This window comes from Papaver somniferum, chromosome 3 (assembly GCF_003573695.1).
Source record: "Papaver somniferum cultivar HN1 chromosome 3, ASM357369v1, whole genome shotgun sequence".
In the NCBI taxonomy this organism is placed as follows: Eukaryota; Viridiplantae; Streptophyta; class Magnoliopsida; order Ranunculales; family Papaveraceae; genus Papaver; species Papaver somniferum.
The window spans coordinates 228,486,919-228,499,795 of NC_039360.1; the positions used below are offsets into that span (position 1 = coordinate 228,486,919).

The 12,877-nt window shown below is 35.4% G+C and overlaps 1 protein-coding gene across 1 annotated transcript; it reads right to left on the reverse strand.

The window, feature by feature from the left end:
• Positions 1-6,101: 6,101 nt before the first annotated feature.
• On the reverse strand, positions 6,102-7,836 carry LOC113362225 (protein SULFUR DEFICIENCY-INDUCED 2-like). Its single transcript, XM_026605171.1, has 4 exons — positions 7,572-7,836; positions 7,084-7,296; positions 6,815-6,970; positions 6,102-6,726 (listed from the first exon to the last, which is right to left on the reverse strand). Exons 1-4 carry the CDS (start codon positions 7,677-7,679, stop codon positions 6,229-6,231), a joined length of 975 nt encoding a protein of 324 aa, XP_026460956.1. The 5' UTR covers positions 7,680-7,836; the 3' UTR covers positions 6,102-6,228.
• Between the last annotated feature and the right edge of the window lie 5,041 nt (positions 7,837-12,877).

The following is a 12,877-nucleotide window of genomic DNA, read 5'->3' on the forward strand; positions in this document are numbered from 1 at the left end:
CTCTCTTCCTTGCATATCCCTTCACTATTTATACATCTCTGCAGTAAGAAAATCACCGTAATAACTCCATTCTAATCCTCATTAACGCTGCCAAGCACAAGAATATTTTCTTTCCTTTTTCTTCTCCTGCACGCACCTATTATAGTCATCCTCTGTCCAAACACTTTTCCACACATCCCAACATGCGTCAAACACGCTCAGGTCACATGAAATCTTCCCAAACATACCCAGAAATCCCGAGAATAATATAAGCTTCCCTGTTTCTTCTTATCGTGCGAAAATCCTTCCTTTTTTCGAACCAGAGGAAATTACCAGTCCTGTTTGTGGTTAACAAGTCCAAATCAAGCTAAAACTTCGTTTGAATCTCACCAGAAGCTCTCCAAACCAAATCCAGAAGATCCCTATAATATTTTTTTTTCGTGAACCTCTATTTACCTAAATTCAATGATTTAGCCAATTCTGGACCAATAAAACACCCACATCATCTTTATTTATCCATAACAGGCCTATCCCTTGAAAATCAGCGGTTGAATCTCTGTAAATCCCGCCCAAAACTTCAACCCTAGTTCTGCCAGTGAAGACACGTTTTCCCGCCAATTCTTGAATTTGAAAGGTAGAAGAAAGTGCCCATTATCCACGACAGGGGTGCGAATAGCAGGTGGCGTTCTGGGTTGCAAATAGAAGGTAGTGTGCCCCTTAGTAATTGGGTGTTGAGGATGAATTTGGGCTATGCATAACCCTGGGTGCCCCTTAGCCAAATCTGGGGTCCGTATAGCAAATGTCCTCCGGGGATAGCACTTTTTGAGCAACTTTTTCCACACAAGTGTATTTCTACACAAACATAAAAACACCATAATGAGTACGAAATCGAGTACCAACAATACAGAACATTAAGGACAAATTAGACCCAAAAATGTGTCTATCAGAAACAAAGACATTGACTTCTCTAGAAAACACGATGATGGATTAACATTGTAGTGTAGTTGTAGATAGTATAGTTGTGTTGCTTCAATGAACCTTACAGTCAAGTTAATGGAAAAGAATCTTAGAGTCAAGTGCCCACTTTCTCTTTTGCTGAAGCATTGGGCGCTCTAGAGAAAAAGGTGATTTATTTTTCAGTAGTACGGTTGGGTTGTCTCTTTTAGTTTTGGAGTGTTAATGAGTTTTGAGTATTCATTCTGTTTGAGAAATTTAAATACGAAATTTGAGTATCGGGCTTTTATTCCTTTTTGCTTAGTATTATTTTCTTAGTGTCTTAAATATTTTGGCTCCAGAACCAATTCGTTTGGAATATCAGTCTTTCAATCCTATTATCACCAATTTGTTTAATGTCTTAAGTCTTTTGGCTGTGGAACCATTTTGTTTTGGAATAATAGTCTTTCAATCTCATTCACCGGGGTTTCTGGTTGACTCTGGGCCCACTAAGCAGTCTTTAAAGAAATTTTTTTTGTTAACATGGCCTAATAAAAAAAGTGGAAATTATTTTCTGACCCCACAATTTTTCTTTCATTTTTTATTTCCTAATATAATTATTTCAAAAAATTTAACGTTTCCAAAAATATATTAAAACAAAAATCAATCACACTTTCACAATTTCATCATAAAATCAAAAATTTAAATTAATCATGCATCAAAATCGGTCACATAATTAATGAATAAAAAAAAATGTTCAATGTCCAATATCCGTTTACAACTTTTAGAATCATTCTTTTCCTACTGCTCCATTCTATCAATTAAAATTAAATAAAATAAGATTATACTTCCGATATGAATTAGAAAAAATTAAATTGATAGTCGTACCTTTGAATTCAGCGTTTTGTCTTTCTTGCAAAAAAATATTTTGGTGATCCTATCCAAAAGTAAAAAACTACATAATTGTTAGAATCTGAAACAAAAAATTGAAGCAATAACAAAATAATATACCTCATTTTCATATTACTTTTCTTAACTTTGTTCATACCATAACTAAAACGTAAAATAAGTCTAAAATAAAATATAAATTAAATAAAGTAGATTTCTAATTTCGTTATATCTTGATATATAATATATGTATTTTACAAAAATATTTGCAACCACTAATTATGGTGATACGAAGATAATGTAGATTTCTAAACTATCCAAAGATAAAATATTATAGATTCTATTTGAGAAAACAAATTAAATTAATTAGATTCCTAACCAGTGTGAAAAGATATTCAATATTTATTACGGAAAAAAATAACCCTTAACAAGGTGATTCTGGCTACCAAAATTTATATTTTTTAAATATTAGATAAATATTATTCCAAAATAAAGTCGATTCTCTTTTATGGGATTTCTGGGTTTGGTGTGTCTATATATAAAGCATTCGAACAAATGCCAAATCCAATTGTGCTCATACCGCTTTTAGTTTCTTTTTTTCTTTTTTTTTGCATGCGGATTAGGGTTGTTTGTTTGATATGTACTTTCATTATTTGTGGTCAGGTACCTCGATCTTGCTCTGTTATAAATATCGTTTCCGAGTATACATCAAACAATATCAAGGTAAAAAGTGATCAATGTGATATCAATACCATAATATTATTCTCGATTTTTTCTATTTTGATTTTTTAGTAAAGCGAATAATCAATATCATTGTTTTTGATTTTCTTAATTATTGGTGCATATTTTTTTTTTTGTTTTTTACAAATTTGGTAGAAGATAGTAACTAATATCAACACTGATTTTTTATTGTTCCCCTCCGATAGGTTTTTGTTTATGTAATACACAGATTTAACATCAGAAGTTGTTTTTTTTAATTTGTTTTTTTTTTTACAAAATTAGATACAGGAGGATTCCTAAGCGTATAAAGCGTTTATATATTTCTACATATTTAAGACAAGGAATTCATTTAATATCCTTGAGTAGACATATTTATATATAGTTATCAGGGTCATGTAGTCTGTCCCTTTGGCAGAGAAGAAAGTTAGTAGTCCATTTTTTTCCTAACTTACGTCTTAATATTTCTTGATAAAACTTGAACAAATTATAAAAACTTGGAATGCTCATGTTAATAAGGCCTACTCTCGAGGAAATGCTCGCCTTAACTAATCTTTAATTATTAATAGTTATTATACCACACAAAAATAAAAGTTGACCATCATCGAGAAGAATATTACTTCCAACTTTTAGCTTTGTTTTTGTTTTCCTTTTAGTAGATATTTGAGTTCTTTTATAGTTTTTCAGTTATTCTACAATTTGCTGACTCAGAAATTTTTTCAACCTGATATGCTATTGTGGAGTGCTATTTCGTGTCATATAGATACTTTGTGCACTTTATGCATCAAGTTACCCAACAATGACACCATCCTAAGATTCCGCAGTGTATTTACCCTTCACATCATTTGTTACGTATAAAATTGATGAAGCTATTCACAATGTTGCGTCACTCAAAAAAAATTGATCAATTCTGAAATATGGAAACATAGATAAACAAAAGTATAAGTAGAGAACTGGTTATTAAAAAACTTTACTTAGTTACTAGTGGTTAGAATTTAGTGACTCTGACCTTTTCTTCCAATGTTCCATAATCAAGAAACAGATCCGTGCATCGCACGGGTGAGAAACTAGTATTATAAAAAAAAATCTTATACCAGTATATGGTTAACGAACGAACGACGTAAATAATATGACTTCATCGTAATTACTAGTCTACTGATCAACGTAAATTGATTTAACCTTCCAGGATATCTTGCAATATCTTGTCCATCAAAAGAGGGTTAACATATTCGGCAAACCCCAATACCAATGTGTTTCAATCAACTAATAGCTTCTATGAATTAAGGAAACACAAAATTGGTTTAAAAGACCAAAATCAATAATTCTTGGATGAAAAAGACATCTAGATTTTGATACTGTTTAAATGGATAAAAATGTAAAAATGGCCAGGATGTAAACAGTTTCATCGTACCCATTTCCAAATATTTTTTTCTTATTTTAATTTACATCAGGATGCACCCAGTTTCATCCTCGCTATTTTTTAAGTTTAAGTCAGGATGAATCCAATTTCATCCTTGCTATTTTTTTGGTGTCCATTTCATTCATACTAATTTTTACTAATCCATTTGAACCATGTTTTAAAAATATTTGGACAAATAACCCATTTTTCGGAAAGGAAACACAAATTCCTAACGAAAGTCATATAAACCGAATTCAGACACATACCTAGATTATTTACATCTCTACTTATTAATCAATTAAATAACTTCAATGTAAAAATGCTAACTAATGTTCTATTTTAAATCATGTGTAACCTAAATTTTCATTTAATTTTGCTATCTATGAAGAATGTATTGTTCGTTGTATTTTAGAGTGAAAATTATCTAATTTGAATCACCTAAAGCTACACCCGTTCATCACAATCTTTCAAAAAACAAATGAGGAAATGCATTAATGAAAAAATGTTAACACAGTATAATATCAGAGCAGTTCCTATGGAATGAACAAACTCCAAGTTTGTTCATTTTGCTCCCACTATGGAATGAACTATAGAACATTATGCGGAAATTGGGTCAATTATCCAAATATTTTTAAAACATGGTTCAAATGGACGGATAAAAATTAGTATGGGTGAAATGGACTCCAGAAAAATAGCAAGTGTGAAACTGGATTCATTCTGGCTTAAACTTAAAAAATAGTGACGATGAAACTGGATGCATCTTGATGTAAATTAAAAATAAGAAAAAGGATTTGAAAATGGGCATGATGAAACTGATTACATCCTGACTATTCTTACAATTTCGTCAATTTAAACAGTATCAAATTCTACATGTCCTTTTCACTTAAAAGAAGAAAAGTGTGGTAATTTGTAATACAGAAATCGAGGAGAGAAGTTGCTTTTTTCAGAAGCGAGAAGCAAACATTTTTTTGCTTCTCCCAGAAGTATCTTTTCTACTTATAAGTTACTTCTAGAAGTCGTTTCTTTTTCACTTCTACTTATAAGTTATTTCTAGAAGTCGTTTCTTTTTGCACTTCCATTCTTACTTCTAGCTTTTCAACTTAGTTGCCAAACAGGCTATTAGGGTTAAGCACCAAAAAAAGGGGACTATTATTTAGTTGTGGGCCTATCTTAGCCTATATTAGGCCCAACTAAGTTTATCCTAGTATATGCCAAGTCCGCCCGGTAAAAACCTGAACTTCGGCCATTGGGAACTATACTAACAAAATAGTTATTCAAAAAACTATTATATGTATGAACTTAATCTACGTTCTCCGCTCATCCTCGAATTTCATTTTTCAAATTTTTTATAATTCTCGTTTCCTTCCTCGATCCCGTTCCTAGCTACTAAGATAAAATCTCTCCAATTAATATTTCATGGACTGTTTCCATGAACATCCCAAAGAAAAAGAAATTTATTTATCTGTAAAACAAATTTAGGCGGTCCAGCGCTCTGCCTGTGACTCTTGTGCCTTTAGCGCTTAGGCAAGCGCCTAGAGTGCTTTTTACAACATAGCTGTAAAATGCAAGCATTTGGATTGAGGAAGGTGGAACGGGTTATAGGTTGTATTGCTGAAGGACTTGTCTATCTTCACAAGGACTCTGGGCTTAATATAAAAAAGCAGCTCATACAAATAATTCTGGCACCTATTCTCCCCCCTAAACCGTTTCGAGTGTCATCTATTTCCTCACGGAGGCACTAAATGATTGCTGTGATAAACTGGGAGTGCACTGATAAAAAAAAAAGTGCATGAATAAAATCATCCCTTCGAATCAAATAAAATGAATAACAATTCTACATGCTGGGCAACTAGGTGGGTCATTGGAGAAGGCAAATGTGCTTTCCTTGAGAGGGCGAAGTTATTTCAATTTTCAGAGACTTGGAAAAGGTAACCCCACACCTGAATAACGACAACCCGAATGCTATAGCAAGACGGAGCCCCTATTTGGGCATTAAAGTGACAGCGCATGCAATAAATTTTGATTCGTTTACGTCTTATATATATACATGATATGGAAGTTGCCATGAGCATGCATATTAGTGGATCACGGCAACAAAAGATCTTCATTTTCGTTTCCAATTGAGAATAGATTTTCACTCCATAAGATTTTACATTCCAGCACTACTAATTTGTTATTCATGCACCATATTGATATTTACACCCGGATCCCATTCCCACCACTTATTCAAAGCATTTCCCACAAATAAAAGAAAAAAACTAAAAAAAAAAAAAAAAAACTCATTAAAGAAGACTACCCAACTAGTACTACTACTAATTACAAGCCAACTGATTTTGCAGCTGAGATATCTCTTCAAAGATGGGTAATCTTCTAGATGATCTAAAAGATGGGACCCACTCATTATTAAGTTTGTCCAACATTTCCACCACCGTTTCTTCAAACGACGTTGTTGGCACCGACGATGGTGATACGGTAGAGGAAAATGAAGATAATTGCTGCTCTGATTTATAATATTGATCGAGTTGATCAAGTTGGTGAAGCATTTCTTCCGCTCGGTTTTTAGCCTTGGTACTTTCTTCCGACAATGATGATGATAAGGAGGATGGTGTTGCGTTTATGATCCCCCTCCCTTCAACTAACACTACATCTTGGAGAATGGACCGGGCCTCATCAAACCGACCTAGCTTTATCAGGCAAAGGCTCAAGTTGCATGCCTTGTTCCCATCTGGATCTATCATCTGTGCCTTCTTATATACCACCTCGGCAGCTATATAGTTATGTTGTTGCATATATGCCCATCCTAGATTCCCCTGCGAAGCATCAAATTAATCATCTGATCAGTACTCAGCAATTAACAGATGCGCGTGCTTGGAGAGTTATGGCTATACATGTACTTACCAATATCCTGGAAGTCTCCTGCTTGATTGATACTTGAAATTTCTTCCCATGGGAACGGGCTGTCTTTGTCGGCTTCCCATTGAAAGCCTCCCCTTGGTATATCATCCTTAGCTTCTGCTTCAACAATTGTATTTGCTCATCTACCATCCCGCATTTCTGCAAAACCATGTGGACAATAGCCCATCATATATAACAACTTCTGCATATATGCACCATTATAGCATAAACCTTCTTTACCAAGAAATACATAACACTACAGAAAAAAGTACCTTGTATAAGTCAATGAGAAGGTTGTCTAGGGATTCTTGGGCTTGTTTAGAGCACCGGTCTCTAAAGGACTTGATCGCTTCAATGGCTTCCTCAGTTCTATCTTGTTGCTTCATCACCACAGCCATGTCCTTTAGTGCACTGTCAACTCTATCACCCGCATTTATCGCCTTCCAAAACAACACTATGGCTGCTTCTGGATCCTTTTCTACTAACTGTTGATTCGTTATAATTAGGTTTAAATTATAATTCGATTGTGGAACAACTAATAGATATAGATATACTTGATTACAGTTTCAAATGCAATTTTAGTGAAAATCAGAAAGCGGGATCTGAATTCAAAACAAAGTTGACATCATAATCAAAAATTAATCAATCAATTCTAGTAAAAGTTAAAAAGCAGAATCTGAGTTCAGAACAAATAACAGGGAAACTATTCAGAAACACAGAAAGGAAAACAAAAATTGTGGATGATGATGAAGAAGAATACCTGAACATGTTTAGCTCTAACATAAGGACTATCACCAGTGGGAACTTTATGAATTACATGGAACTCTTCTTTCTGTTTGTTCTCCCCGATTCCTTTTCTCTGGGCCATCTTGATTCTTTCTTCTCTTCTCTAAAAACTGAGCTGAATTCTATCTCCCTATATAGACAGGATAAGTGATTAGTTGAAGTGTTGCAGAATGAAGAACTCGAAACGGAGAGAAGGACTCGATCCAAGAGCAAATAGAAAAGACCAAATGTACATAGACAGAACATGGTTCTTGGTTAATCATTGATTTTTAAATCATTATACATGAAGAGCGAACTCATAAAATGTATATAGTTTAAGATGTGGTCCAGGTTCTTAGTTAATCGGTTTTTAGATTATACTCTCAGTAAAGCCAACTACAATAATACCTCTTTCATTCTGCCACGTAATTTTATTGGCAACGTGTCATCCTGTCTCTTGCTTGGCTTTAATTCACAGATTACTTTCTTTTTCCTTTTCTTTTTTTGTTTTTCTGTTTTCCCGATTTAAAAGGAGAAAAGAGAGAGGATAAAGTACAACAAAGACCAGTTCTACTGGAAAGTAAAACAGATGAAAATACAAAAATGATACTACAAGATAAGTTAAATAAACTATGTGAATTACGTGGAAAAAATAGTGAAAGTTTCCTGATCAGGTGGGCCTCTGGCTTTAGTCCACGGATATACAGCCCAATATAGTAGATAGGGTTCTATTCCTGCTAGTTTTACACCCGTGCATTGTATCAAAATATTTAAAATCCTAAGTCATATGAGGTCCATGTCACGCGGTAACGGAGATTCCCTTCTACATTAAAAGTAAACACCACCCACCTCACCAAATTACTCCAAAATTCTCTTTCCTAATCAGAATTCGAAGAAATTTCCTCCTTTAGCTTCAAATTTCTCTCAAATATTCCGTGGAAAAAAGAGGAGAAACAAAATTGATTAACCGGGAAAACAAAAAAATCCTAACTTGCCGGAAAGAAGAAAAGAACAGTTCGAAACCCTAAAACAAAACCTCTCTTCTTCATCGTCTACACATCTGTCTAATCCCAGTCTATTCTATCTAAGTATCATAGGGGAGTTAGTTTGTCTATAATCTGTTCATCTTACTTAAGGTGTAGATCTTTTTTCATTTTAGCACTTTTAAATTACTTGATTAGTGTTATAACCAATGGCTCAATTTAGCACAATCAATCAAGATATGAAAATGGAAATGAAATTAATCAAATCAAGCACACACACAACACAAGGATTTATAATGATTCGATCAAAATGATCTGCATCCACTTGCAAAGACGACAAAATGATTCCACTACGATGATCAAACAAGTTTACAAGGTTTCCCCCAAATCCCCTCTCAAGAACATAGCCTCCTTTGTGCCTCACATCTATCTCAAGAATAACATTAGTTTATCTCTCTATTATAAACCCTTGACCACTTTTATATTTGACCTAGGTTCACAAAAGAGACTTAATGAACTGTTGGGCCAAGCTATTGGATCAGGCCCAATTGAATACTTACAAGTATTCAAGGCATAATACAACAAATCTCTACCTTGACTTGAATACTATCATCATTCATCATTCTCCATCATCGTCTTCGCTTAGCCCTTACAAGGGCTCTCAACACTTGTTGACACCAACCAAGTCCAAGCAATGCTTGAACGTGATACTTGGAACCGGCTTTGCCAACATGTCTGCAGGGTTGTCTGTTGTAGGAACCTTAAGCATAGATATCTTCCCTTCTTCAACGACATCCTTGTCAAGAGACTCAATTTCTTCAATCATAGAAGTTCCCCATTTTGTTGATTCTTCACCACTGATTGCTTCTTCATAGGTTCTTAGCTCATCCCTATCTATGCACTCACCCACTACAAGTGCATACGTAACCAAATCATCATGGCCATATCTCTGAGGTGGTCTGATTTCCCTCCTCACTCTGTCTCTAGCAAGATTGTACTCATGATCTTGTGCTTCAGATTCCTGGTGATCACTGTCGTATGCGTCAAAAATAAATTACTTTCTCACTACTCAAAATATAAAATATAGCAAGGGAAAGAAAGGATCGTTCCCACAGAGAGGACTAGGTTGTCAAGTTGTTTCGGTTTCCTATAAATAACAATGGGGATTTTCTGATTTTTATATACTAAAATAGAATAAAAGCAAAACAAATAAATAAAGCACCCAATTCAAGTATGTGAAAGGATTGGTCAAGGATATCGTTTTCATCCACAGACATGCTTTTCAACAATAACTAAAATTGATATTTAATCTCAACTTTATTAAAATTCCTAAGATATCTTGATCGCAAGTATATCTCGCTAATTCCCTGATTTCATCATAACCACATTAAAAGATGCATATGTGAATTCTTCCTAGAAAGCAACCTAAAGTGTAAAAGCACAATTAAGTTTAACTCCCTAAAAACATTGAGTTCTATAGAATAAGACTAATAAAAGCAATTGAACGTGTAAAAAGCACTAATCCGATTTAACAAAGGTTATGATCCACTTGTGACTACTAGGATGCATCACTACAAGAAATACTCACAATTATGCTACTTTCGGTCAGGAATTATCACTTTTACGTATAATAACCCTAATCTAGCAATAGAGATGAAAACTAATTCAACCGATTCGCGACTCGACTAAACATGCATTCAAATCATATAACAATATTAATTGTGAATCATAAGCAACAAAGTATGGAGACAAAACTAATTCATTGCATAAAAACCATGGTTGGAATTCCAACTTATTCCTTAACCAAGATAAAATTATCTAAACATGTGAATGGAGTTCATAACAAGAAAGAAGAGAAAACCTATCATGTTTCTAAACCCTAGAACAAAAAGTAGAAGTAAAGATATCCGATTCACCGAGAAAGAGGTCCCTTTTATATCTTTTCTCTTGGTCGACCAATTTCCAAGTCTCGACCAAAGCTTAACCAAAACGTAGGCTAACTGTTGTTTCTGTATAAAAAGCCCAAACATTCAATCGCACCAGGTCCATTACCACATCTCTGAGCCCATCAGGTCCATTACTATGCCTGTCAGTTTCACAAAATTGACAATACAATTGAGTTCTACCAGTCACCCCATTGCTACAGCTTCACCACCAGACCACTGTATAACTACCAGTGTCTGCAGTCCTTCTCTTGCATTGTTGTCCTAGATCAACTGCAAACTCAGGCATTTGACAACCATGCACAGTTCACAATCATTTATACATTCAATCATTCAGACCTCCCATGCACAATTAAGTCCATACTGCAACATCTGTAGCATTATCAACCAACACAACCGGCTCAAGTCATTGCACTTCTAACTCTTGTATTTACTCTGCAGCTCCAACTGCCGGCCATCTCTTCTATCTAAATCTTCCTGCAAACCTTGTTCTCAGTGCACAACCTTTCTGTCACATCCATACTCAAGTTCCCTGCTTCCCAATTTAACACAAACCAACGCCATTTCAGCTTTAACTGCAGCTGCAACTTCATGTACTCTTGCAACAGTTCAAGTCCACCACCTCAATGAATCCACAGACAAAACCCTGCTAGCACATTACATGTCCCTAGCTATCAGCAGCTAACTTACAAACCAACTCCTCCTTCTTTCGAATCCAGTACCATAAGCTTCAACAATCCTCATCAGTGCCACCTGCAATTTCTGTAGCCACAACATCAGTCTTCTCGTGCACCACCAAGACCTCCACTACACCTACAACATTAGCTTGCAATTCATTCCACATGTACCAGAAAAAATCTCAATTTCTCAGATTTCTCAGAACCACCTTCTCCAAATGCTAACCCTATGATCATAACCCAGAGAAACATCTCCAATTTCGAGGCATCACTTTGCCAAATACAAATTCAGCTCAGTCACCACTTCAATCACTGCCAACAACTGCATTTTCTCAAGCTAATACTGCTTCAACTTCATATCACCTTCATTAGCTGAGCATCATAATCAACTTCTTCTTTGCTGAGCACCATAGTTGTGCCTGTAACACCACAACCTTTGTAATCACCATCTCAGGCCAACCAGTACACCAGCTTACCATTCTGCATCTCAGAACTAGAACCCATGAATATTAACACCTGTAATTCCCCTGCAACTGAGTTCAATTCAACCACCAACAATTTATCTCATCTTGTATTCAACCCAGACTCCATCTTCTTCGAATCCGAGCAGCAAACGCAACTCATCAATTTCTTTAATTTCTCAGGCATTGAACCCTGTTAACTATCAAACCTATCTTCTACTTCGATAAATCACCATTGCATCCTTGAAAACAGCCACATCATCATCGATTTTCTCGTTGTTCTTCGACCTTCATAGATTCAAATCAAACCCCTTCATTCAGCATCAGATACCCATGGTAAATATCAACTCTAACTGATACCAGATCAATTTCAGTTCTTCATCTCCATCTCATATCTGAGAACCCTAACTATCAAATCGTCGCCCTCTGGCATCAAACCCATTTCAGAATCGAGTTCAACAAAATCCAACTTTCCTTTTTCATTTCTAGACATGTTAACCCTTGAATCTCATCACCAATTCACCGATAACCACGACTGCAAAGTTGTTCTTCTCTCTCTCTTCTCAATTTCAGCATCACGGCTGCTCAGCACTGCTTTTCTCATTCTTTCAATTTCAGGTGAGATGTATTAATTAAAGATGAAAGAAAATCTCGAGTTATCTGAGTAAAAACTCAAGATTATGTGGTCTGTCCGTACGTATTGGATATTGCCACCCATCAAACACATACAGGCCACCAAATGGTAGTCCGTTGCTTCTCTAGACTAAGCTGCAGTAGTTGTCTCCTATTGTTGGCTTGGCTCGGCTCCGCTCTTCTCCCAGTAGCAATTGCACATGAGAATTGACGCTTTTTCTCTTCTACGAATCCTCCCACCAACATCAACCGCCTCTTACATCTCAGACCCACTTCTTCTCTACCATTTCTCTTCATCACTAAAGCAGTCCACTAGTGGAAAATGGGATTTACGTGACCCACATCCGAGACCCTCAGTAATGGTAGTTTGACCGTTGACAAAAAATAGCGGTCTCTCATATGATAAAAACACGGAAAAATTCCGAGATGATTAATAGCCGTCTCTGAATAATTACTCTTTTGCCCTAAAACTGTGGCCGATCCCGCGACCCATGAAAACCGATTTAGATGTGATAATTTTTTATTATTTGATAGACCATATAAATATACCTCTTTCTCTCTCCCATTTCTCTTTCTTCTTCTTATGCTCTCTCGGTCTCCTCTC

Excerpts from the sequence above, each read along its gene's own strand:
- LOC113362225 (XM_026605171.1), bottom strand. The coding sequence starts at position 7,679 with ATGGCCCAGAGAAAAGGAATCGGGGAGAACAAACAGAAAGAAGAGTTC. Across the intron at positions 6,971-7,083 it reads TTCTCATTGACTTATACAAG|AAATGCGGGATGGTAGATGA; the intron begins GTACTTTTTTCT and ends ATGGTTTTGCAG. Across the intron at positions 6,727-6,814 it reads AGGAGACTTCCAGGATATTG|GGGAATCTAGGATGGGCATA; the intron begins GTAAGTACATGT and ends GATGCTTCGCAG.